The sequence below is a fragment of the Gymnoscopelus braueri genome, assembly GCF_963280865.1.
Source record: "Gymnoscopelus braueri genome assembly, chromosome: 10".
NCBI lineage: Eukaryota > Metazoa > Chordata > Actinopteri > Myctophiformes > Myctophidae > Gymnoscopelus > Gymnoscopelus braueri.
The window spans coordinates 24,318,456-24,342,936 of NC_137611.1; the positions used below are offsets into that span (position 1 = coordinate 24,318,456).

Below are 24,481 nucleotides of genomic sequence, written 5' to 3' on the forward strand. Positions count from 1 at the left end.
CATTACACACACACACACACACACAAACACACACACACACACACAAACCCCTAAATGCCAACCCAGCCTGAAGAATTTTCCTAATTGTACAACAATTCTTTATCTGATGCCGGAGGACCAGAAGAATTTCCACAAGAGGTAAATTCTGACTGGCTTGGGGGGAATTTTGGTTGTACACAATTATAGCAACACATACACACACACACTTACGTCAACTGTAAAGAAAATAAATAAATACAAATTTGACAAAGAAATTTGATTCATCCATTGACTACTTTGACATGATCAATTACAAAAAACAATTTTCTCCATATTTCAGAATCTTGTTTTATTGAACAAGCAAAGCAGCTTATTTACATACACATGAAATCAGTTCGAACACGAGCTTTCACAAAGCTTTTTAATGTGTCATACAGCAAACTCTTTGGGCTTACGAACAGAACGTAGCTCAACCGTCAAGTCACAACAGTCCATTTCCTCTCATTAAGACTTGTTTTTCTTTCTTTCCTTTCTTTTTATTTTTTACAATCAATACATCTGTGCAGCATTGAATACAATTTTATAAGAAGGCCTATGTTCCTGATTTGTGGCTTCTCAATACTAGGTGGTTCTCTTATTATGCTAAATAATTCAGTCCAATAACTTTAATCAAGGTAATACAAAGAATTCAAGTCAAAATACATGCCAGACATTAGGCATAAATGTAGTGGAAAATTACTGTAATTGGTCACACTGGTGTAGCTGTAAATGTTTTGATGTTTCAGAAAAACACAATTGAATTAATATTGAATTCAAATATGAATGAATGAAATTCAAGTTGTATTCTAAATTCCCAACTACTGATCATTAGTGAATGGCATTTTACTCTTGTGATCAGCTCTTCAGAACAACCCTCCCCACCCTCGAGTATAGCACTGTAAACGTGCTGGCAATACACTCTAACATAGAGCAAAGGAAAATACACACTGTCTCCATACGTCCAGAGTAAGCATTCAACAGGTAGAAAACAAGGAATACTTAAGCTGTAAAGAATACACTGTAAGAAATCTCAACAGATTTGCAAGTACTGTAGTTTGCATTTGAAAACGAATTCTCATGCGGATAGTGTATTGTTTACTAGAAAAGAGTGATTTAGCAATGAGAAAAAAATTAAATGCAGGTCCAATCAGATTTCTTGTCTGATGTGGTGTTTATGAACAAAGCTTATTTTTCAGGGATATTTCCAAAACACATTACTTGTTTCAAAATGGCTGCCACAAAAAGTGCACTTTCAGTGAAGAGGAACTGGAGAATGACTTGCAAAAGGAGGAACTGGGAGGAATCGAGAAATAACAGTCCAGTCAAAAGCAGCCACTTTGCGGCTTCGATCAATTTGTTTTCAAAGTCAGAAGGCAACCAACCATGCCAAAGTTCACAATAAGGATTGTAATGAAAAAGGTGATGAAAAATCTTACAATCATCGATTGCTTCCCTTACAAAAAGTCCATTGTATTCAAACAAAAAAAAACATTTGTACAACCCTCTTAACCACAAAGATAAGAAGAGGCCTAAGAGATATAAAAGTGATAGGAGATGCAAAAATACACAAACTGGAAAAAAACAATCAACTTAAGTGCGGACGGCTGAACCCTTTCGTTCATACGTCCATCAGAATATGCAGTGATGAAGAATGTCGGAGTCGGAACTTGAAAAATATGGTTTGAAATGTGCGTCACTTTGGCCAATATCAATTCTCTGAGAGGAGGGAGCATGTTGGCTGTAGTGATGAGTAGGTACAGTTGAGAGACAACAAGGGCTACCTTGACCTGTGGAAGAGACGGGTGGAAGGAGGGTGGAGACCCGGAGATCAGGAGGAGTACCTGAAGTGGCATTCCCCCTGACGGGTCACTAATGCTAGGAGGTCTGCAGTAGGCGTCTGTAGTGGGGCATGACCTCATGCTCTGGCAGGTGCAGGTTGAACTCCAGTGCCACCAGAACCGGGAACTCAAAGGCTATCAGCTCTCTGCGGTTCACCCTGAACCGCTCCTCCAGTTTCTGCATGGAAGAAGAGTGATTGAGCATCAGTGTCTTTCGTTTTGTAAATGTCTAGATCTAGCACATCAGGGCATTTTGTCGGGCACTTGAGATTAACTAAAAATATTAATACATCAAATAATTGATTAGAATTAAGCAACCAGCAGCCATTTTATGTTTTGTTTTCTAGATTCTTTATGACCTTTACTAATTGCTATTAGTATATAGGTTGACATTTATATCATTTTTCTATTTTTTTAATGCATTGACAGGGAGTTGCAATCAAAATGGCCATGCACCTGAATGGCAATAAAGGAAATTAATTTAACTGAAGATTAACAGAAAACTCAAGATTCCTGTATTTACAGATTTATGTTTTCACTGTTACTCAGCAAGGCCTTGAGGCTAGACCTTTTACTGAAGAACCTTACATCTATCAGATGCTTGACATCGTGTTTCTTAAGGTCTCCACCGATCTTGGCCGCTAGAAGGACACAAGCACCAGCACAGAGCTTGCGGTTCTGCTTGTTGAGTTTGCCCTGGAGCACCAGCTTCTCAAAGTAGACAAAGGCCATGGCCACAATAGGCTCTTCATAGCCACACTCAAACTGTACAAGCTTCCTAATCTCCCTCTTCAAGCTGTGGTCCAAGAGAGACAAATGAAAGAAATGAATTAGGATTAGACAAAACTAAGTGAAACAATTCCTGGTTATTCACTAAACCCTGAAAGCATGGAATGGAATCCAAATGACTGAAATCAGTTTAATCCATGGACATGACATGATATGACATTTTGCCAGAGATCACCTATATGGTACGAACTTGTGACAATCATACCTCCTTATTTTGCTGAGCGTCAACCTGACGTGAGGGAATTTCTCTTTAAAGGTCTCGTTCATGTCCTTCTTGAGGTCAGATGGTTTGACGTACTCAATGACTGTGGTCTGAAAGGGAAAACGAGACAAGGTGTCAGAGAGACACCCTGGGAGCTGAGTAAAGGTGACTGGATCCCCACACACAGGTGTTGGGTTCCACTGGTGCACCGTGAATCTGAAAGCTGAGGCAGGAAGAACACTACACAGGTGTCATGCTGTACTCTCCTGCATTGGGTGGCTCATATACATCGATTGGCTCACATACACACCCAGACAAACAGAAAAATGTACTTGACTAATTGCTAGGTTAAGCCATTAATTTTTCCATTCCTTCAGCAACCATAAGTCAACGAGAATCAGCTACAGTACATTATATAAAATATTTGTTCTACAGCAGGAAAAGTATCAGAAAGTCAATTTAGTGTGGTATACTTTTTTTCTGTGATCACCGACTTACCTGATATAATGTTCTTATTGCTTAAATGTTATTTGATTTCATTCTGACCTACAGTACATTTTATGAAGGTGCAAATATGTTGTACCTGTTTTTACCTGGTAACTATACTGACATACTGTATGTAAATATCAGAATAAAAAATGTAATGTCATTGCACAAACATGTAGAAGTGGGGATTGTTTTCTAGTCTAGGAGTCTGGTCAAATGCAGTTGAAATAATCCTCATTATTGCTAAATGTATACACTGTATGAAAGTACTGGCCTTGGACAACAGAAAATTGTCTACTATCGCTAATGTGACACCTCACCAAAACAGGTGTTTATCTATTAATTTTACCCAAAGTATGTTATTCCAAACATCTACATATAGACTAAAGGGACAAAGGGGGTAAAAAACTATGCTAAAATCTCTACACTCCTACACTCACTTAAAATAAGTGAAGCTAACATTTTTCTCTGATTCATAGAAACTTCCCTGACTGTAAGCTAAGCTAAAAAAACTAAACAAAAAAAAACTTCTGTTATCTCCTGCTTGTACAGCCTGAAAATCCAGCCAGGGAAAGTCATGGCTTCTAAACACCACGGTCATAGAGCGAAATGTTCAGAAGTCACTGGTTCAAATCCTGTAGTAAACACAATAGCTATTGTTGGGAGAGGCTGGGGTTTCGCAATTGGAGGAAGAGAAGCGAAAACATTGTCTGGCCTTGACTGAACATTTCAACCCTCACTGTGTATTTTGCCATTCCACAGTAACAAAAACAGAGCCCAGTAAAGAATGAGACGAGAGACTGGTATTTTTCCCCTCTGCGAACACAATAAAACATCCGTTCCTTTCCGGAACATGAGAGAGTGATTAGTACGTACAGCGGCCACAGTAGCAAGAGCCAGAAATGTGATGCTAGCTATTGATGGGCTGGTGGAGGGACTGCTTAAATAGCTACTGACCAGTGGGTTGGTGATATGGTGAATATATTTAAACAGACCCAAAGTGATAGAAGTGGATTGGAGAGAGAAAGGAAGAGGCTTTGGACAAATTATCTGGTTGATTAGAGACCGACATAATAATGACATATACTTGTGGCTTTCACCCAGAAGAGTTGATAAACTTCAGGAGGATTTTACACACACACACACACACACACACACACACACACACACACACACACACACACACACACACACACACACACACACACACACACACACACACACACACACACACACACACACACACACACACACACACACACACACACACACACACACACACACACAAAAGATAATTCAGGTGGACAGATTTTTCTCTATAATTGTTCTCACTATATTGACTGAAAACGACAGCAGATCAGCAAATATGCTGACAATGATGAAGAAATAAATACATAGAAAATAAAAACATCTCAGAACTTGATAGGGATGGAATATGTTATTGTTAATTTCACAGAGGGATGTGAGTTTCTCAACCAAAACTACATTTTCCATTCTAATCTCAATGGGAAAACATTGATGTCTTTTTCGTTAGTGTCCCAAAACTTAACTGTACATAACTTAGTGTGTAAATATTTGGAATGTGTTGTTGTTTACAAGACACCAACCTCTCCTTGTACTGTCTGCGTACATACACTTGGAAAAATAAATAATTCTGAGTCTGACTATGATAAATGCAGAGTGCTCTCTCACCATGTAGGAAGGAAAGATGAGAACTCTCTTGTGCTTCCCACAAGGCCACTGGGGGTCATCCAGCAGATTGGGGTCATACTCACGAAAGTCCCCCAGATCATTCCCTGACGAGACCATGAACACAATAACAGATCAGAAGACAAATGAGCCAGATGCAAAATGAGTCTGCAAAACATCTTCTTTTCAGAATCCGACACAGCTCTAGTGTGCACTGCGCGGGCGTAGTACTTCACAGAAGGAAAACACATTGGAAACAGCAGCTAATAACTTAATTTGCTATGGTACTAGCAAACATACTGCTTCATTGCAAAGTGTCTACAGTCTATACAACGTGTTATGCAAGACAAACAGTACTAAAAGTATAGCCGCATGAATCGCAATTATCCGAACAAGGTGATTAGTGGGGGCTAGGGCCAGTCACAACACATTTTAGTTGACGATTTATTGTCATACAAATAATTGCGATTAATGTTATGTTTTTGCATTGATCATTGGAACATAAATATAAATTAAAAAGATTTGCTTTTCAGGCCAAACAAAACTTGCCCTGGGCAGATATGACAAATAACTTTTACTGCCTATTACTGAAATATACCAAAACATTACTGATAATGACCCGATACCAATTATCCAAATAAATAATATACTATGGCCAAAACTGTTGCAAAATGCCCAAAATATGCCCATAATTCCCTGCTGTTTTTTGCTGGATTTTTCGAACGATTGTGCAAAAATAATTGTGCTTAGTTCAAATAATTACAATCAGGCAATTACATAATAATGAAGCAATTATCAGAACAAGTTGATTTATGGGGGCAACCTGTGTCTGTGCTGCTCTGATTACTGTTGGCACGACCCAAGCTGAGGCTACGGTGACTGGCGTTTCGTGACTGGGAGAAGGACGAGGTGGAGTCGATGGTGTTCCGTCGCCCAGGACCACCCAGGACGTTAGTGGGATACAGAAACTGGGTGTAGGACACCGTCTGCAGACACCCAGGTGCAGATACACAATGATATGTTAGCAAACAAGCAGCAACATACTAGCCTGCCATTGAACAGACTGATAACGTGGATTCACTCTCACGTTCCTCTCCCCGGTATCAGTCTGGACTTCGGGCCCATAGGGAGCGAGTATGAGAAATCATAAAATGATCGGGCCAATCAGTGACTGCGTTTCAACTGTACTGCCGTACAGCAGTTGAAAAGCATCAAAATCATTTTCGGATTTCTCATACTCGCTCCCTATGGGCCGAAGTCCAGACCGATACCGGGGAGGAACGTGAGAGTGAATCCACGGTATCAGTCTGGCCAATGCCAGGCTAGCAACATACAAGTGAGCCTCATGATCCCATTAAGACCTGAGGCCGATTCTACAAATGTCTACTAAATCCTTACAGTTTTCTGGAAAAAAAGGTATGTTGCTATATCAGTGGTGCTCAAACTTTTTCATGTCAAGGACCCCCAAAATTGTAAAAAAGCATTTTGTTCCAGGGACCCCCAGAGGCAAAAGATTTTGAGTAAAAAATGTTCGCTTAAAAATAATTATATCCAAAAATAGTATCCAAAGATTTGCACACATTTTCAAGATTTTTCATAAAATAGCAGATCTACAAGCTCGCAGCGCAGCACGAAGTGACGTGCGGTGAGCTTGTATTTCTGCTATTTTTTAATAGCCAACCAATGTGCTATATACTGTATATATAGCTAAAATCTAATATTTTCACGGTTTCCGGTTTTGATGTGTTAAAACCGTGAATCCAAACATTGCTTTGCAAGCTGTGAATGTTTCCCTGCATATACATGTGGGCTCTCAACATGAGGTCTGAGGACCCCCAGGGGTCCTTGATGGGTTTTCCAGGGGACCAGAGCAAAACGATTGATAGTTGGGGCCTTTATGGGTCTGTTAACTCTGAGACTGTACAAATTGAACCAAATGGACAGATTTGTACACTCACTCTCAAGAGTTAAATGAACACTGAGGATTTACCGGTGCACTGCAGCACACCTCTGATGGTATCTCACCTTTCCGTCAGCTCCCAGCTCCACTCCTTCCAGCCCAATCACCATCTCCTTGGCGCTGACGCCACCCGAGGGATGACGCTGGCGCCCTCCTCCTCCTTCCAGTTTGATGTCCCTGTCGGGCACAAGACCTTTACAACTCTCATGCAACAATGCACCCTGCAGCGTCATTATGTTCCCTTCCACCCCACTGTTGATTCCTGCCTGCCACAGCTAACTGCCACTTCCCTATCAACCTATCAGATATGCCCCAGTATCGATCTGCACTCATCCATTGGCACAGCTCCAGTGATTGCTCGTCTCTTTTGGCATGTTTCTGGGCAATTAAAGTCAAGTGCGCCCTTGGGAGGTGGGGGGGACAAGGAAAGAGTAGGGTTTCACTCCGGCAGGGCAGCAGTCTCTTCCAGCTGAGATGCTGTGTCACCAATACTTGAAATACCACACTGATGTGAGAGCTTTCCAACAGGTCATATGGTTTGCTGAGTAGAGATATGCAGGCCTGTAGTAGAACTGTGTCAGTAGAGCAAACCGTGGACGCTGCTGAGTCAAGTCAGCGAGGGCCAAATGTGCCTGTGTTCCACGTTTGCTGTTGTCAACAAACTCTGAGGCCGTCACATGCCAACTGAAGGGTTTGTCATATTGCTGTACTTACTGTAACTGAATAGCCTCAGTACAGCCCAAGGCTAAGCCATGTTTAAGCTGTGTTCAACACCATTTTTAGAACTGTGATAAAACTTAAATGACCTCCTTGCTGGTTTAGACACAAGGCTGGGTAATCAGTCATTTGCGCAATTTGAATGCCCTGCCATACTGACTGACTGGCTGATATAATGGACTGGTAGGACCCTCACCAACCCATTCACTTAACTTATATTTATTTATTTTGTTGACTAAAATGAATGGGTAGTGGGTTGTCTCTGCTTCTCCTCCGTGTCTTAGACGCAGGACTTGGGATAGATTGTTTATGTATGTTGTTTAGTTGTCTATCTATCTACAGTACAACAGCTAATTTAAAAACGTTAATGTTCCCTACACCCAGACAGCAGTTAGTTTCTGTCCATTTAAGTTGGTGTCTAGTGTGTGACTGATCTTTATCATCTTAATAAATAAACATAAACAAAGTGCTTCACAAACAATGTTGGTGTAACTAAGAGATTACTATAGCTAACAGCTACCACACACATGGGGAGTTGCATCATGATCGAAGGAATCCAGGGGGAAAAGATTTTGACTGTGCGACCTACGGTTCAAGAGTTATAGGCCAAAACATGAAGGGCCCAGTTATATACAGGATAATGGTCTATGTTTATGTATATGGTCAAAGCTGTGAATATGCAATGACACCAGCATGGACCTATAAAAACTTAAAAATAACTACAAATACTGCATCACGGTTGTATGCCTATGCCAACCACCGCACACCCGTGTCTGTCTAGACTCATATGTAGTGAAGACTGACAACCGAAAAACATAATTCCTCTGGCCACGGCTGTTGCCAGGGGAGTCATAAAAGGTACTACCAGAGGAACCAAACTAATAAATGTAAGAAGCAGAACACACTAATAATATGCAGAAGATAAAATCCTGAACCTCAAGCATGATCCTGGTGATTCTTAACAGTAAAATTCCACCTGTCATTTTATAAATAAATAAATGGAATCCTCAAATTGGAATTTTCAGATAAAACTGACAACAATAACAATGTGTTTTGGAGCTCTTCTTATTCTTCCCACCCTGCCTGGTCTCATTTTCAGATTTAAAATGATACCCATATAAGAATGAATCAAATAACCAAGAGGGCATGACAACCTCAGTGTTGTAATGGCATGTGGGGTCAAACTGCTGCAATGAAAACAGTGTTATTTGGTAAACAATCTGTTGATAGACGGACATGGAGAGATCCCCAGACAGCGGACGACTCAAGAGAACAGCCAAGAGGAGGCAAGAAGGAGAAAAACAGAAAACCAAAAGCCTTCTAGTAAGAGAGCTTTCTTTGAAGCCAGCCAGAAAATTAAAACGGGGAGCTCAGCTTATTGCGGTGGACGACAAAGAGGAAATCATAAAAAGAATTGCTTACGATGCCAAACTGCATGCAGAATAGCTGAATTCAGAATGTTTCTGTTAGTAGTGTTATAATCTACGTGACCAGTGCTCCAAGGTTTGGACTAAATCAAGCATCGAGATGATTTCAAAGATTAACCTATTTTGGTCAACAATATTAGCTGAAACTGTCCAAAGGAAATTAGGCCTACTGTAGAACTGCTATGCTTTAAACACTCAAAATAACATGACTAAGTTTCCAAAAAGATAGATGTGAAATTAGCAGTGTTCAGTCGTTCACAGTTCCCATAACTCTGAGGTAATGCTCTAGAGACCGGATCTAATTAGCAATTGAACTGAACTGCTATGTTACTACGACACTAAAACAATACATGTAATTGGGGTCAGACAGAGAATAATAAGAGGTAGCAGTGGCTATTAATTAAGGACCAAAATAATAATTTGGTAAGTTTTGCCAGTTGAGCAATTTACTTTTAAAAAGTAATATACTACATATTACTCATGAATAATTCCATCAGTAACTAATTACTTTATTTAATACTCCCTGGAAAAAAAAGCTTTTAGTTATACTACTTGTTACTACTTCTGCATTAATTGTAATTGGTCACAATAAGTGGTCATTAAAACAATGTTCTCTTGCTGCAGCAGAGAAAATATATTTAATTTCCTGTTTACTGAAAACAGCCTTGTTCCTATAGCATTGTGGCTGCCCAATACAGGCCACACTAGGGGAAAGTGAGGTCACCCAAAACTTTCCAGCTTTGCTAAATAATGGCAACTAAAAGTGTACATGATGGCTGAACTGTGTCATTAAATCAGGACTCATTTGAATTGACATACCTTCCTATTTACTCACCACTCCCTTGTGGTAGCCTACCTACAATTAGCTTTTTTTGCCGTTACTTGAACATGATCCTGTTGTAGCAAGGTACTGTATGTAAGAGACTATAGGTCTAAATTTGCTGAACTTACAATAAATCTCACACTTTCGTACTCGTTATTACAAAAATATATAATTACAGTAACATGCTACTTTATTACATGCTACTCTAGCTTTGACTAGAGTGACTACGACTCACATTATCCTTCACATTACGGCCAATCATTTTCCAAAGCATCTCTGTGGTTTGTTTGATTGTTGAGGAAGCCTTTGAATTCCATTGATTTTGATAAGATATGAAAATCAATTTGCAGAAACTTAAAACATGCTAATCCAACATGCTAAATATCATTGTGCAGTTATTGTTTGTCAAAGTTATGTTGTCATGTTTTTGAAACATTGATTGATTTGAAAAGTATAGCTGAAAATAGTCCATGGAGTGAAGATTGATTTATGAAAACATCCATGTGTAATGATGTTTAGCCATTCAGGTGAGTTCAGCAACACTTTGGAGAAAATATTATGCAAAATAATAAATAAATAAAGCAATTAACGGGAACATTGTCTACGTTTATGTACAATGTTTGCCAAGAATCTGTGAATAAACAATGACATGTATTGACACCAGTATGTTCCTTTAAATAGCCGGGAACTTGGTTATCAACTGCTGGAATACAATTTGAAACTGGAATTTGAACAAGTCAACTGTTAATAAAATGACATTTTGCAAAGCCAGCCAAAGAACCTGACCGTATAGTATCATCAAACAGCAATGGGCATTCAAACGTCGTGTGCCCACTGGATAACACTAGGTGTTCATTAACCCTTCACTTTGCACTGTACTGTATGACTGGCTTAGGAAATTAGGAAATTAGGAAAATGAACCCGTTATGCTCTTCAGTAAGCACCAGTAAGGTGCTTTTCTCTCTGTCCATTGTATCATCTGCTGTTTATCCATCCCCTTTCTCTTTCACTGATTTCCTCCAAAACATCAAAGCAAGGTCAGAGCAGGGCTATGCAGAGTCCATGCAGGGCAGGCCGGGAGGGAGTTTGCACTTTACGGTCTCTGAGGAGGGGAGGTTACATCAACCAAGGCCAGATCAGAGCCATCTCCATGCAGGCCAGGTGGGAGATTGCAGGCTCTGTGAACCAATTTAAGTTCCCATAACACGGGGCCCGGGTTGCTTTAAGAAGGAAGCAAGCTTAGCTCTTTCTACAGATAAGCCAGAGACATTTGCTCTTCTTGTGCCAAAAAACTTACTCTCTAAACCCAGGCAGGGAATAAACAAAAATTATGAATAACCATCATGTCTGTATAACCCCCAAACAGAAACATCAGTCATCCAGCATGATGGATTGTTTGCAGGCTTAAACCATTGCACAACACATGACAATAGCATATTGGGTAGCAATTTTGAAGTTAAAGCTCTACAAGGGGCAGACGGAAGGATAGCAAGAACTTCACAGAACGTGTATCTTAAATGGGAACAGCAAAGCCAGCAGCAGGAGCAATGGACAAAAATGGGTTGAAAACAAAAACAAACAAAACGTTTTAAGGATGCGTGTCTAAAAGCCACCTCAGCCAAAATGGAAAACGTATACTGTACAAGCAACAAGCATTAGGCTACAAGGTTGCACAAGATACACATTCATTGGAACTTATGAGGCGGTTTCAGCCATTGGCTTTTTTGTGTCTACTCGAGGATAAAAATGCATCAACCAAAACCAATCCTTCCCAATGTATCAACAGGTAAAGGAGACATCCACAGAAAAAAGGGGAAACAAAGGGAAAGAGGGAGCGCAGGCTGGAAAAAGATACGGTTTGGCATGCTGTGGTATACATACCCTGCTTGGCTACAATCTCGATAGGGCAGGACAGAAAATACACTATAGAAGGATCTTCTGCCACTGATAAGGACTATCCTATAAAACAAAACATGGTAAATAAGCTAATTATCTAAAAACATCTACAGGTATAGAAAGTGAGCAGCAAACTTAATTATTATTAAAAAGAGTGTGGTGAAACTTCAGAATGTCTGTGTTCAGAATTATAGGATATGTAGGCTAGTACATATGTGGACAGTGGTTTGGAGAAAAGAATGATGCATTTTTTGCATAAAAAAACTCAAAGACATTCTTTTTGCATCAAAGCATGAACACCTGGGTAAGGAAGTACAAATCGTTTCAGCGTCAGTAAACCAACAAGCAATTGTTAAATGGCGCGGCAAATCCACATCGCATTCATACCACATGAGGTACCATGAGGTAGAAATAAACCGATCAGAAACAAATGTAATCAAATTAGTTAATTCAACAAATGGCACTTAAGCCTACCAAACAGGCATGCTGATTATCAACTGTTAGAGGTTCAATCTGGGTCAATAGTACTACATTAAACACAGTTTAATTATGTCAACTACTCCATGACCACCACAAAATGAATAACAATCCATGTACTGTAAGACACTGGATAATAGGTCTGCCTAAAAAAAAAGACAATAGAAAATGGGTCTTTCCTCTTACTGTACATCAAAGCCAGGTTTCAACATAGCTGCTAACCCTAAGCAGTGCAAGGGATAGTTATGTCAGATCCAGAGTACTATACTGTATTCTTAGATAAAAGAATGTCTGTGCTGCATAAAGTAATGGCTCACTGAACTATTTGTATATATTAAAAGAAAATGTAGGAATGTCAATGATAAAACATACTGTAACAGCACTTGACGAAGATTACAAAAAGAAAATCATTGAATTCAATACGAATGTGGTCAGATTTGTTTGTGGTGAGGGATCTCTGAGTGAACCGCAAACATCCTCATTTGAAACAGTGAGATAGGCCATGTGCTCTTATGAGTTCATTGCCATTATGGTATTTATCCCAGATTTGCGACACTAATCAAACATCTGTATCCAGACACAGTATGTATGAAAGCACAGGATTCCCCGTGAACATGCAGTCTCTCTTGAATTAAAAGTCAATTACACTTTGTCTACACTGCAAGTCAAAACTCATGTGCAACAAATAGACTAGCACTGTTGGCATAGGATTTGTCTTGTAAATTGTAATGTGAGCAACATTCAAACTGCACTTCATTGACTGAGGGCACCCTGCCATTATCCACAGAGGGCTTATATTGACCAAGGGATGACGTTGTTTGATTTGATACCTTCCATTGCGCATATCATGTTGCCTCATGTTCTTTATGAAGTGGATCTTCTTGTAGCTCTTTGGTCGGGGTGAACCTGATAGGGTTCTGCATCTGTTAAGGTGGACCAAACAAACAAACAAAAACTATTTAGAGCAGAGTGAACTGTGCCAGTTGGATTAATGTTCATAATAAAAGCCATGGTGAAGAAAATGCCTCTAGGGCTGAGTGCCGAATAACCTAATGGAGAGATGATCCTGTTGAATACAGTACCTGCGTAGTGGGGCATTCTCCTCAATGTCCTCTAGAGTCTCCAGTGATGAACGCTGAGAGATTAATCTTCGTCTGGTGAGAAACACATAGACAAAGCTCTTAGTACAATGTTGTATACGTACAAAACGATGATCAGCCTTTCTGTTATCCCGCTGAATATATAAACTGGAAAAAGAAAGAGGATAAGTCCTTTATATAGCTTGAAGACAATTGCAGTGTACTGTAAAAACTACTTTAGCAATTACGCTTGTCAGGATGTCATTTACTCTTCATAGGTAAACACTATGCAACTCTGATGCAATTTAGCTGGGCACATAGGGCATAGTAAACATGGAACTTTAAAGCAGGGCTTAAAATGTCTCATCACAGCAAATCTCTAAAACATTAATTTCCTTCTGAACTTGAGATAAGTGCAATATGAAGAGAAGAAGAAACAACTGAGGTATTTATGGTATACCAAAAGAAAATAAAAATGTTCAAGTAAGAAAGGAACTTATTTAGGTCAATAGGTAAATGGCAAGAAAGTTCTTTGTCTTCGTAATATTTCACATTGTACTTTAGCAAATCATTAAGTATTCATGCAAGATGGATGGTTGACATTTAAGATTCAGTGACGAACACGTTGGGCAATGAGTAAACCCCTCTTGTGTTCAACAACTGCGTGTAAGGAGGTCACAAGTAAATACTGTACGCTGTGTAGGTCTTTTATTGCCTGTGTTCCATCTCTGTGATCAGTGGTTTATTTACAAAGCCAAGGCACGACTGTCTCAGAGAGTAATGGTCAGTTATGGTTGCCATCAATTAACACCACTGCACCTAAGTTATGCAAGATCACGGAGAATTTTCCAGAATCAGACACTGGGGCGAATAAAGCCTGAGTTACACACGGGTCAATCTACAAGCTCAGCGTGACACATCGTGAGCAAGCATGTTGATCAGCTATTTTCAGTGTGTGACACACACAAGCGTCATGTAACGCATTACCTTACTGATGCCCTTTATTTCAACTTGCTGTTGCATGATGAAACAGACAGCTTCTATCAGACCACCTCATAGTAAGCCACTAGCTTCACAAATAACCCAACATGTATAGTACTATTCCAAACAAAGTTGTGATCACATGTTCAGAACCACAATAACAATATAATCAACGTATTAGCCACGCGGTACAACAAAGAACAAACCACATGTGATGAACCATAAATGAATTGGCAAATTACAAAACTGTGACACATTCTGACAGTGTCTCTGACATAAAGAAATTCATGAGTCTGCTGCAGAGTCTTGCTAGCGGGCAAAAACCCAAGTGCACAACATCATTTTACAACGCTGAGTTGTAAACAAAACAATGCTCAACGCATAGTATTACACCGACAACTCTATTAGTGTCAAGTCAACCAACTCTTACTGAGAGATGTGTCTAGGGCTGCAGATTAAAGAACTAATTGATTTAATCGATTACAGAGAAATATTGAAAACCCCGCATTGTGCTATTTTTGTGTAACAAGAATAAAATAGGTCTAATCTAATATTCTTTGATACATACAAAATAAAAACACGTGCTTCTTGATTATTCAAAAAACGTCATCAACAATTGGTCGGTAATGACATAATCGATAGTTGCAGCACTGAATGTGTTGTCGTACAACATAAAAGGTCACTTGATGACCAGAGCCATCTACTCTTCAGTGCCAATTCCATCTGGTAAAGACCACGGGCTGTGTGTCCTAAGCAGCAAGACTAAAGTTAATGATCAACAGAGCAGGAGGACAGATTAACAAAAGATGACTGTCCTTGAGGATCTCCCGGGGGTAAACCAACACTGGCTGAGTGGACATTGTACAGCAGAGGAGATGAGATGAGATAATGTTTACACACAGTGCTATCTCACTGCTGAAGCAAGGAGCATAGAAGGCCATAACTTTGCCTAATGCATGGGTCTTCAAAAGGAGGTCCGGGACCCCTAGGGGGTCCTCAGAGTTACTACAGGGGGGTCACCTATTATAGGACGACAATGGAAACAAGTCCCCTGGACCTTTCTGTGCTATCCTTTTAGCCTAAATGTCTGACTGTACCTCGTGCTGTTTACATTTCGGTCTAATAACGTATTCAATCAATCAGTCAAAACCAAATGTTTGTGTGATAGATACTTATTTTTTTACATTAACCATTTGAATCCTAGAATCCCTATTCTGGGGGGAACATTTGCAGAAAATAGCACATCTACAAGCTCACAAAGTGTAGTGCTGAGACGCGTTGTAGAAATGCTATTTTAGGTTAAGAGGTTTGGTGTGGAGGGAGAAAAGAGCAGTATTAAGGTTTTAAGTGGTGTCTTAAAATACACATTAACATGATCCAACATATTACTTGAAAAGATCATGTGCAAACAAAAAACATTAATTTACACTGATGATAGTGCTGTCAAACAAGTGTATGAACTATCAATGAAATCTATTAAAAAGGTTTAATCTGCAACACAATTTTATACAATATGTAGTGGGGGTCCCTGCTTCATCTCTTTCTCAGCTAAGGGGTCCCTGGCCTGACATTTTTTGTAAGACCCCAGGCCTAATGTACATCACAGCCTTAATAATCATAAAATGCATGGCAGAACATCAAGCATGTGAAATGAATAGTAAAACAATGCCCAGTGGAAGCGTATGGAACAACCTCTAGCTGGAGGTCAGACAAGAGAGATCATGTGATTTACGGGCTGTCTTAAGATGGACCCACCCCCATCAGTGACAACACTGAGAAATGGATGGGTTGGCTGAAAGGGGATTCATGATTTAGAAAATTACTCTTTTGGGTCTCGAGCAGAAAAAGTTTTGGAACCTCTGACTTTTCAGCTAAAAGAATGTGGTTTCGCCCCAGGACACAAACGTACGGTACATTATATACCATCACGTAATCTTGTAACTTAATCCCCATCTCAAAAATTGTGGAAATATTTGAAAATGTCTTTAAGGAGTAATTTTCAACATTATCTTCATATAATTGGTCCTCATTAATGCTCATTATAAGATGGCACACTTTCCATCTACACACTCTGTGTCTCATTGGTGGACTATGGACAGTTCAGAAACGTCACTATCAATGGGGATTCCAAGCTAATAGAAACTACATCATTTTTCTTCCTGGAAAGTTAGCATGCTGAAATAGATGCCCGAGTTGCATTATCAAAACAAACCCACCCACCCACCCACCCACCACACACACACACACACACACACACAGTGAAGACAAAAAGAAAGTGGGAAAAAGTACAATTTAAAGGGTAGGTCAGATAAGCCTTGGTATAGTAGTGTATATATTCAATGTATAACAAGTATTATTATAAACAAGAGCAAAAGCTTTATATTGAACTACCATATAATAATCAAAAAGTGCGTTTGAAACACTAAAACATTCAGACATTTTGGCTGAATGGTGGTGCTAGAGGAAAATCCATGACATCACCAAAATCAGTAGGGATCATCCTGCAATATTCCAATTAGATTATGAGGTATCTTGGTGCAAAGTTGTTACTTTGGCCTGAGGGTGGTGCTTGGGGAAAGAATGTTGGGTCAATTAAATTGTTAGGATTAATTTATCAGGGGGCAATGCATGCACTCAGAAAGTTTCATGGCAATCTGCCCATTACATTTTGAGATATCTTCTGGGGATCATGAAGGTGCACACCAAAATCCAGACAGTAGTTTTCAAGATATCTTGAATGGGAGTGTTGGACTGACAGACGGACAGATCATCTTTTTTTTGCCATCTTTTGAGCCAAACCACAAATGGATCTAAAGAGAGCATGACTGTTTAGGGAAACACGCTATTGTTTTATTGTAATGCAGTTTGGCATCTCTCATCTGAAAATGTACATGCAAGTTATGCAGTTTGCTGAAGGCATGGTTGAGTCTGCATGTTTGGTAGTCAAAGGGAGATCAACATTACAGCAATCGATCCGTTTCAGTTTAAAGTTCTGACTTTCACATTCTAAATCGTAGCAAAGATCGAAATCCTCACTGGACTGCTGTTGTTCATGTCCAGTGACCATTAAAACACCCCACCTGGCACGCGGGACAGACCTTCCAGTTCGACAAGGCTCTGCTGGCATGGGGGGGCAAGCCTTTCAATTCACCAGGGCCACTAGTTTGCTAGTGTTAGGACTGTGATTCAGCCACTGCAGACGATCAACAGCAGGACGTGTTTTTTTTAAAGTTTTCGGCCAAGAATGTTTTCCAGGCCAGTAGAAACCACAGGAACAATAACACGGACCAGACGAGACCACTCATACACTTGAGACTGGAGGCTGATGCCTTGCTGCCAGCTCAGAGGTTGGATCAGAGGTTGGATCAGTCCAACAGTCTGACATTAAGAAGAGTTGGTCAGAGGCTTCAAAAGGAAGCCCAAAACAGCTCAATAGTAGCCTCACCAACAAGCATCTCTCAGGTTGAATATTGTTGCCTCAAGTGATTCATGCATATTCATAAATACATGACACGTTTCACCACAAAATCCTGAGTGTAGACATTTCCCCTTTAAATATGAACATGCCCCAGAAATTCCAGGTACGGTACTATATAATTCCATATAGCCATATTATATACCCCCGATTTCGAATCCAATGAAAACACTTCAAATCAAAACAAAAATCTAATGATATTCAGCCTGTCAGGCATGCCATGCCTCTCTAAGTTAAAGAATGAATGTGAACCACTCAGAGGTGGAGATTAAACTGTTTCACACGCACTCCCTGTTGGCAGCTTGCCATGGACATTGTCTTCCGTTTCATTGGCAAGTTGCTGAGTGGAAAGAAAATCCAATGTTCTAGGTTCTTCTCACAATTGTCAGCCAGGCCAACAAAAATACAATTATTGTTAAAAAAGAAAAAGAAAAAAAGAAACGAATCCATGAATCAACACATTTTCAATTCTCTCCCCTGTTGTTTTTAGGACTAAAAAGCATCTACAGTACCCACAGGTTTGGGTGGTGTGCAACTTATAACCGACAGATATATCTGCTACATGGAACCTGGCAACAGAGAAACAGACTGCACCCTCAAAATAGCCACATACTGCAAGTTGTTTAGGGTGAGACACAAGAGCAAGTCACATTGTGGTCTTCTATTTTGCAACAAGCACAAGGCGATGCAAACCCCGAGCCCAGTCGAAGTGTGCAGCTCGATCTTATCTACATTGTATCTGCCCGTCTGGTTTTGATTATGGTCCTTTTAAACATAACCTCTGGCTGTCTCAAGCCACTTACAGACAGTTCAAGGCATCGCACGATTCGGAAAGGAACACGAAGCATTCTTATATAATCCTGTGGTTATGCCAACCATGACTTCAGCAGGACAACATTCAACCTCGACCAGAAAGGATGTGACTCAAATCCACAAAACTCCAAATGACCATTATAATGGGCCGCGCAGCCTGTTTTTTACAGCCGCAGATTCTGCTGGCTCAGGCTAAAACAGCCTTGTTAAAATACAGTACATGTTTTTAGTGCTTCCTGACGATGATGCAAACCTAACAAAGCAAGAATGTGAGGAGACTTGGAACGCCATTGTTTGAACTGAAGATGGGATTCACACACCTCGCTGTCTGACGAGGCCAGTTGGGAATACTGTAGATTGTGCCTACATACCATGTGTCAGGCAGAAACCTTGTATCTCCCTATTTCATCTTTTAGTTTTTATCATAAATTAAAATTGAGTGTGTCGCTGCGTGTCGCACTAAAGCAGCGAAAACATCCGATCTACAAGCTCACAGTGCGTCACGATGTGAGCTTGTAGATCTGCTATTTTTGCTACTTTTGAAAAAATGCGAACATTTTGGAAAATTTTCGCCTGTGATCAATAACATGCCCAAAATAGGGACGGCAGGTTTCAAAGTGGTTATGTCTAACCAATGAAAAGTATTAACAAGAGCTTGTGACTATGTAATAACTGCATCGGATCCATTGGAACACTAAGTAACAATTTTGGACACCCAACAGTAACGATATGTACAGTATAATAATAATACAGTATAATAAATGAAAGCGGAAACGAACTGTGATACCATCTATTATTTCAGTGCATTAGAATCAGAAGAGGATGGTTTCAAGCAAAACAGGGTCTCCCTTGGAAGCACATCGGAAGCGCTTTCAGACTTCCTGAATGGGAGCAGGACTGCAGGCGAAAGGCCTGAAAAGAAGAGTGTGTCTCTGATTCCCCTGGGAGAGGAAACCGAGGACAGAAAGTGCCGTTGCAGAGAGCCAGGCAGCTTCTCAGAAAGCCTGGGCATCCTGCCTTTCTCAGCGAGGGACCTCTGGACACGTTTCCACCAGCTGCCCTGGGAAAACAGACCGGGCACTGTGCAGTGGCGTGCCCGTGGAATATGGCAGCGCTCCATCAACAGGTTGCTTTTACTTCCACAGTTTGGAATTCTGCTTGCATAGAGATGGATGTCCCCTCCAAGCACATTCCGAAACAAGGGGACAGTATTTGACCAGTAAAAGCATGCTGTATTACCTTACTGTACAACAGCATGGTTGACTTAAAATAAAGAGGGCCTGAACGCGACTTTGTGGTTGGGAGGGTGGGAAATTCATGGTATCATATTGCGTTTTGTTTTGGTACAACATTCTTTCTTGATGGTCAAGAAATGTAGTTAAAAATGTAAAATCCTGAGTGTGAACAAACCCAATGGACCCATTTGGTTAGATTTGTACACTCTCAGTTACAAATGGATAAATTAATACCGATAATGCTACTGTGTAACATTCAAAAACCATATGGTATGTGAAGCTCTATCGCAACTATTATTAGCACCAAGTATGGCAATTGTCTATGAAGGCATTCTACGTCAATGTAATTCCCATGAAGTCAGGAGGGTAGCACAGTAAAATCCTGAGTGTTCATTTATCTCCGAGAGTCTACAAATGGACCCTTGGGTGTACTTGTACACTCTCAGAGTTAGGCTAAACCGACACACAGGACTTTGCGGTGTAAATGCTCCTCAAATGCTCCTCATCGAGAAAAATAAGTCCCTGTGACGTCTGGCAGCGACACGGCCCCCACAAGAGAATGGCCCTCAGTAAAGAAGACTGGATTGGAGAGGATTTGTCATCAGGTACTGGCAGTGAGAGAGCCACAGTTTGACTGTCAGTGACAGTTGTCCTGCTGTGGCCCAGCGCTTCCCCTTGTGCTTCCAATGGGGAGCATAAACAAAGAGCTACAATAAAAAAAATACATCCACACGTCGTGGTGCTACAAGCCTGGGTAGTGTGTAGGTGTACAGTTACAGGATGTTTACATCACTGAGACCAAGGAGACAGCAGGTGTGGGCCATGTTTTGGAGTGACAAATATATTACAGGCTAGAGTATATTATAATACACTATACACATATACACATACTGTATTTATACACAGTATGTGAGGCTATGAGACAAAGACCAAGCATTAGTGAGGGAGAGACGAAGAGAGAGAGACATGCAGCATATTTTGGAATGCGAGGTACACTGACTGAACTGCCTGACAAAGAACTAGGTTACAGCTCCACAGCTGTTAGACTTGTGATCATATTTGTCTTTCTACGGACCAATTGAGTCACAAGGCCACGTGCACCTGCATGGCGAAAATAAGCAAACACAAACAGCTGAAGTCATTCCTCTTGAGAAGTCTTCAGGCAGCTCATCAACGGTCTATGCAAAAGTCAAATGAATCTGACCGAAATCTGACAGAACACAAGTTGATTAATTTAGTCACCAAGACAATGTGAGAAATAATAAAAAACAAAAGCATGATGAATGGGTTTTTTGTTCTCACTGGTGGTAAACCGTTTGATAGTAGGAGTAATTTTGCTATCACATGTACTGCGCCGGACATGTGCTTAACATTTTGTCTTAATTTAATGTCTGATAATTGTTTGCAAGGAAATGTGACAATTGAAAAAAATATTTTACAGGGTATCTGCAAATCTTGACAAACTGATGAGCACCTATCCTATAGCCTCAAGAAGCCTCAAAACTGTTTTACAATCCTTTTGGAAAACTCAGCCTAGTCTGGTTATTCTACAATACAGTCAAGGACCAGTAACATTTAATTCATCATTTCCAGATGCAGATCCTGCAGATGAACTTGGGACATCAATGTTAGTAAACAAAACAAACCCAAATCCCACAGTAAATGCCTCAGTGTTAGTTTGTCCATGTGCAATGCAGAACGTTGTGTATTTTAATGAATAAAACGTTATTAAAATATATGGTAGTAGAGTATGTTATTACAATATAATTAGGCTACATCTGCAGTGGTTGGATGTGATAGCTAGCTCCCCAGTCTTCCATTGCAAAAGTTAGACCCTGGTGTCGGGTAGGACACCTACTGGTTGACAACAACAACGCTTATGAGCTTGAGGCAGTAGCCTACTACTTAAATAGTAGGCTACTGCCTCAAGCTCATAAGCGCAACATACCCTCTGGCCAAGTGGGGATTCCATCTTATATTTTGTTTGTCTCCCACTGGGGAGACCACACAGACCAGAGTAGGACATAATAAAACTTAGGGATTGCAGCTTTAACACTGAGGATTTTACTGTGCTGCAACATTAATCACATTATATTATTGCTTTTAAGCTAATTACATTCAGCACTATGCAGCATGAGTTATACTTAGTTGCATGCTGGTGTTGCACGTGGTGAGCTTGTAGATCTGCTATTTATTAGCAGATCTACATGCAAATACCAGATCTACAAGCTTGTTTACTGTGTGCAGTAATAGCAGATCTACAAGTAAATAGCAGGTCTACAAGCTCATTTACAGCGTGCAGTAAATAGCAGATCTACAAGCTCACTTACTGCGTGCAGTAAATAGCAGATCTACAGGTAAATAGAAGACATACAAGCTCACCACGTGCCACATTCGTGGAGCGTGGTGAGCTTGTAGATCTGCTATTTAGATAACACGACACCGGCACGCAACTAAGTATAACCGAGGCTTTAAACTTGACCTGTGCAGGGGGGAACTTGTCCCAGCAGCAGTTTGTTACCTTGACCTCTGCAGTTCAATGGCAGAGTTGGCTATGATCTGTCCTCCCTCCAGACAGCAGACGTTCTGTCTGGAGGAGGAGTAGGGCACAGGTACGACTCCCTGAGTGTAGGTCTGCAGCCTCCCTCTAGTAGCCGGCGGCACCGCAGAGAAAGGCGAGCTGAATATTGAGGGGGGAGGCCCGGCGAACGCATGATCTCCCTCCTCCGGGGGTTCTGCTGCACCAGGTAGGTGGTGGGCGGTGGCAGCAGCGGCGGCGGCGGGACCCCCCGACGCCCCAAAAGCCGCCCGGGCGTTAGCGAGGAGAGCCTGGTTGAGCGCCTGGGCGGCACTCGTTGTGGCAACGGCCGCTGCCGCTGCCGCCCCGCCGCCGCCGGCACCCGCTCTGTCCAGGCTCTGTCTGGTACTAGTCCTGGTGTTGTTGGCCTCAATTGAATCGTCCTCCTCGTGCTGATTGTCCTCCGAATCATCCTGCACCGGCCGGCCGTCCAGGGAGATATTGCTGAGGAACGAGAGCGCCGCTTGTCTCCTCCTCGGGTCGATGCGCTGTTTCCGCTGTGTCTGCTGCGTCTCGAGGCTGGAATGCTGCTTGATCTGGAGGATCGTGGATGTGGATGTGCTGCTGCTGCTGCTCGTGGCAGCCGCCGCCATGGTCCGCCTGTCTTCCACTGATTTGAGAGACTAGTCCTCCCGAGCTGGTGTGTGTGTGTGTGTGTGTGTGGGTCTTCACCGTGGCGACATTAAAAAAAATCATGCGTTAATGGTGATTGTGTTGGTTGTGTGACTGTCAGTTGGCCCTGTTGTGTCTTTTTAAAGCACATGCGTTAAACTGGCTAAAAACAGGGGGGGTCACGTGGTTGCGCTGTATTGTGGCAGCGCAAGGAAAAGAATCGGACCAATAGGCTCTGAGGGATACGTTGTTTTTTTCTTTTCCTGCCTGGCCATGCCTCCCAAACCTCGATTCTGTGGCAGGGGATGCCAAAGAATTACATAAAAACATACACGCAGGGCCGGATCTAGGCATAGGCATAGGCAATGCCCCCCCCAAATGCCCTGACTGCCCCCCAAAGATTTGAGTTTGTTTGCTTTAAATCAATATATATTCAAGGATTTGCACATATTTTCAAAACATTTCAAAAATAGCAGATCTACAAGCTCGTAGCGCGGCACTCGGTGCCGCGCTATGAGCTTGTATATCTGCTATTTTTATATAGCAAAGGTGTAAAATAATGCTTTCTCACTATTTCCTCACTATTTCCTATCGCCCCCCCAATTAAAAATTCCTGTATCCGGCCCTGCATACACGTAGTTCTTTTGAATGCATGTCATTTACTCATTTAAGTCTAAATCAGGTATTTGTGGTGCAATTTGTGCAATGCAATTGGCTGTATATTTTTGCAGCATTTTTTGGACATTGTTGTTGCTGTATGGAAAGGAACACAAAATTAGGAACTGAAACTTCAGCTTTGTAAGAAATTAAATTAAAAAAAGCAACATTCACATCATGCATAATTTACAGCTGTTGTTAGATGCTGCACAATGATCAATGGATGTTGACAGAATGGGCCTGGCTGTTTGTTTTGAAAAAAAAAATATATATATATATATATATGTTTTTTCTTCCCCCGTATAAACGATGCAAGTCAGCCTGTCTTAAACAACGGCGCCATCTGTCGGCATGATGGGGGTTGTGTTCTGTTTCGCTTTCGCCATAATTTGATTACACATGCCATCTCGTGGCTCCGGTTAATTCCTACACGCTACACCAGATGTTTCACATCTGTCCTGTAGCCCAGTGGTTACAAACCTGTGGGTCGGGACCCCCAGGGGGATCCCCACGTGATTTTTGGGGGGTCCCCAGATGACAGTGAAATTGAAGGACTTTTAATACCTAAAAAAAAAAGGAAAGAAAAAGACCATAACTGCATCAAAAGTAATCAACAAACTATACTATAAAAACTGGTCAAACATTGGCCAAATTGTTAAATAATATAAGACCAAAAAAATCGATCTACAAGCTCACAATGAGCTGTGTGCTTGTAGATCAGCTATTTTC

General features: G+C 41.0%; 1 protein-coding gene across 2 annotated transcripts; it reads right to left on the bottom strand.

Moving 5' to 3' along the window:
• Window positions 1–643: 643 nt before the first annotated feature.
• On the bottom strand, window positions 644–23,233 carry cables1 (Cdk5 and Abl enzyme substrate 1). 2 transcript variants are annotated; one of them, XM_080439381.1, is made up of 10 exons: window positions 22,427–23,233; window positions 13,405–13,476; window positions 13,153–13,245; window positions 11,831–11,908; window positions 7,048–7,159; window positions 5,846–6,008; window positions 5,026–5,129; window positions 2,851–2,957; window positions 2,445–2,652; window positions 644–2,034 (listed from the first exon to the last, which is right to left on the bottom strand). In XM_080439381.1, exons 1-10 carry the CDS (start codon window positions 23,074–23,076, stop codon window positions 1,894–1,896), a joined length of 1,728 nt encoding a protein of 575 aa, XP_080295507.1. In that variant the 5' UTR covers window positions 23,077–23,233; the 3' UTR covers window positions 644–1,893. The 2 variants fall into 2 exon arrangements, with proteins under 2 accessions (XP_080295507.1, XP_080295508.1); XM_080439382.1 differs by lacking the exon at window positions 11,831–11,908.
• Between the last annotated feature and the right edge of the window lie 1,248 nt (window positions 23,234–24,481).

Bases quoted from the DNA above. Each gene is read 5' to 3' on its own strand.
- cables1 (XM_080439381.1), bottom strand. From the start codon at position 23,076: ATGGCGGCGGCTGCCACGAGCAGCAGCAGCAGCACATCCACATCCACG. The intron at 2,653-2,850 runs GTATGATTGTCA...CTTGGACCACAG, and splicing joins ACGCTCAGCAAAATAAGGAG to CTTGAAGAGGGAGATTAGGA. The intron at 2,035-2,444 runs GTAAGGTTCTTC...TCTTCCATGCAG, and splicing joins ATGTCAAGCATCTGATAGAT to AAACTGGAGGAGCGGTTCAG.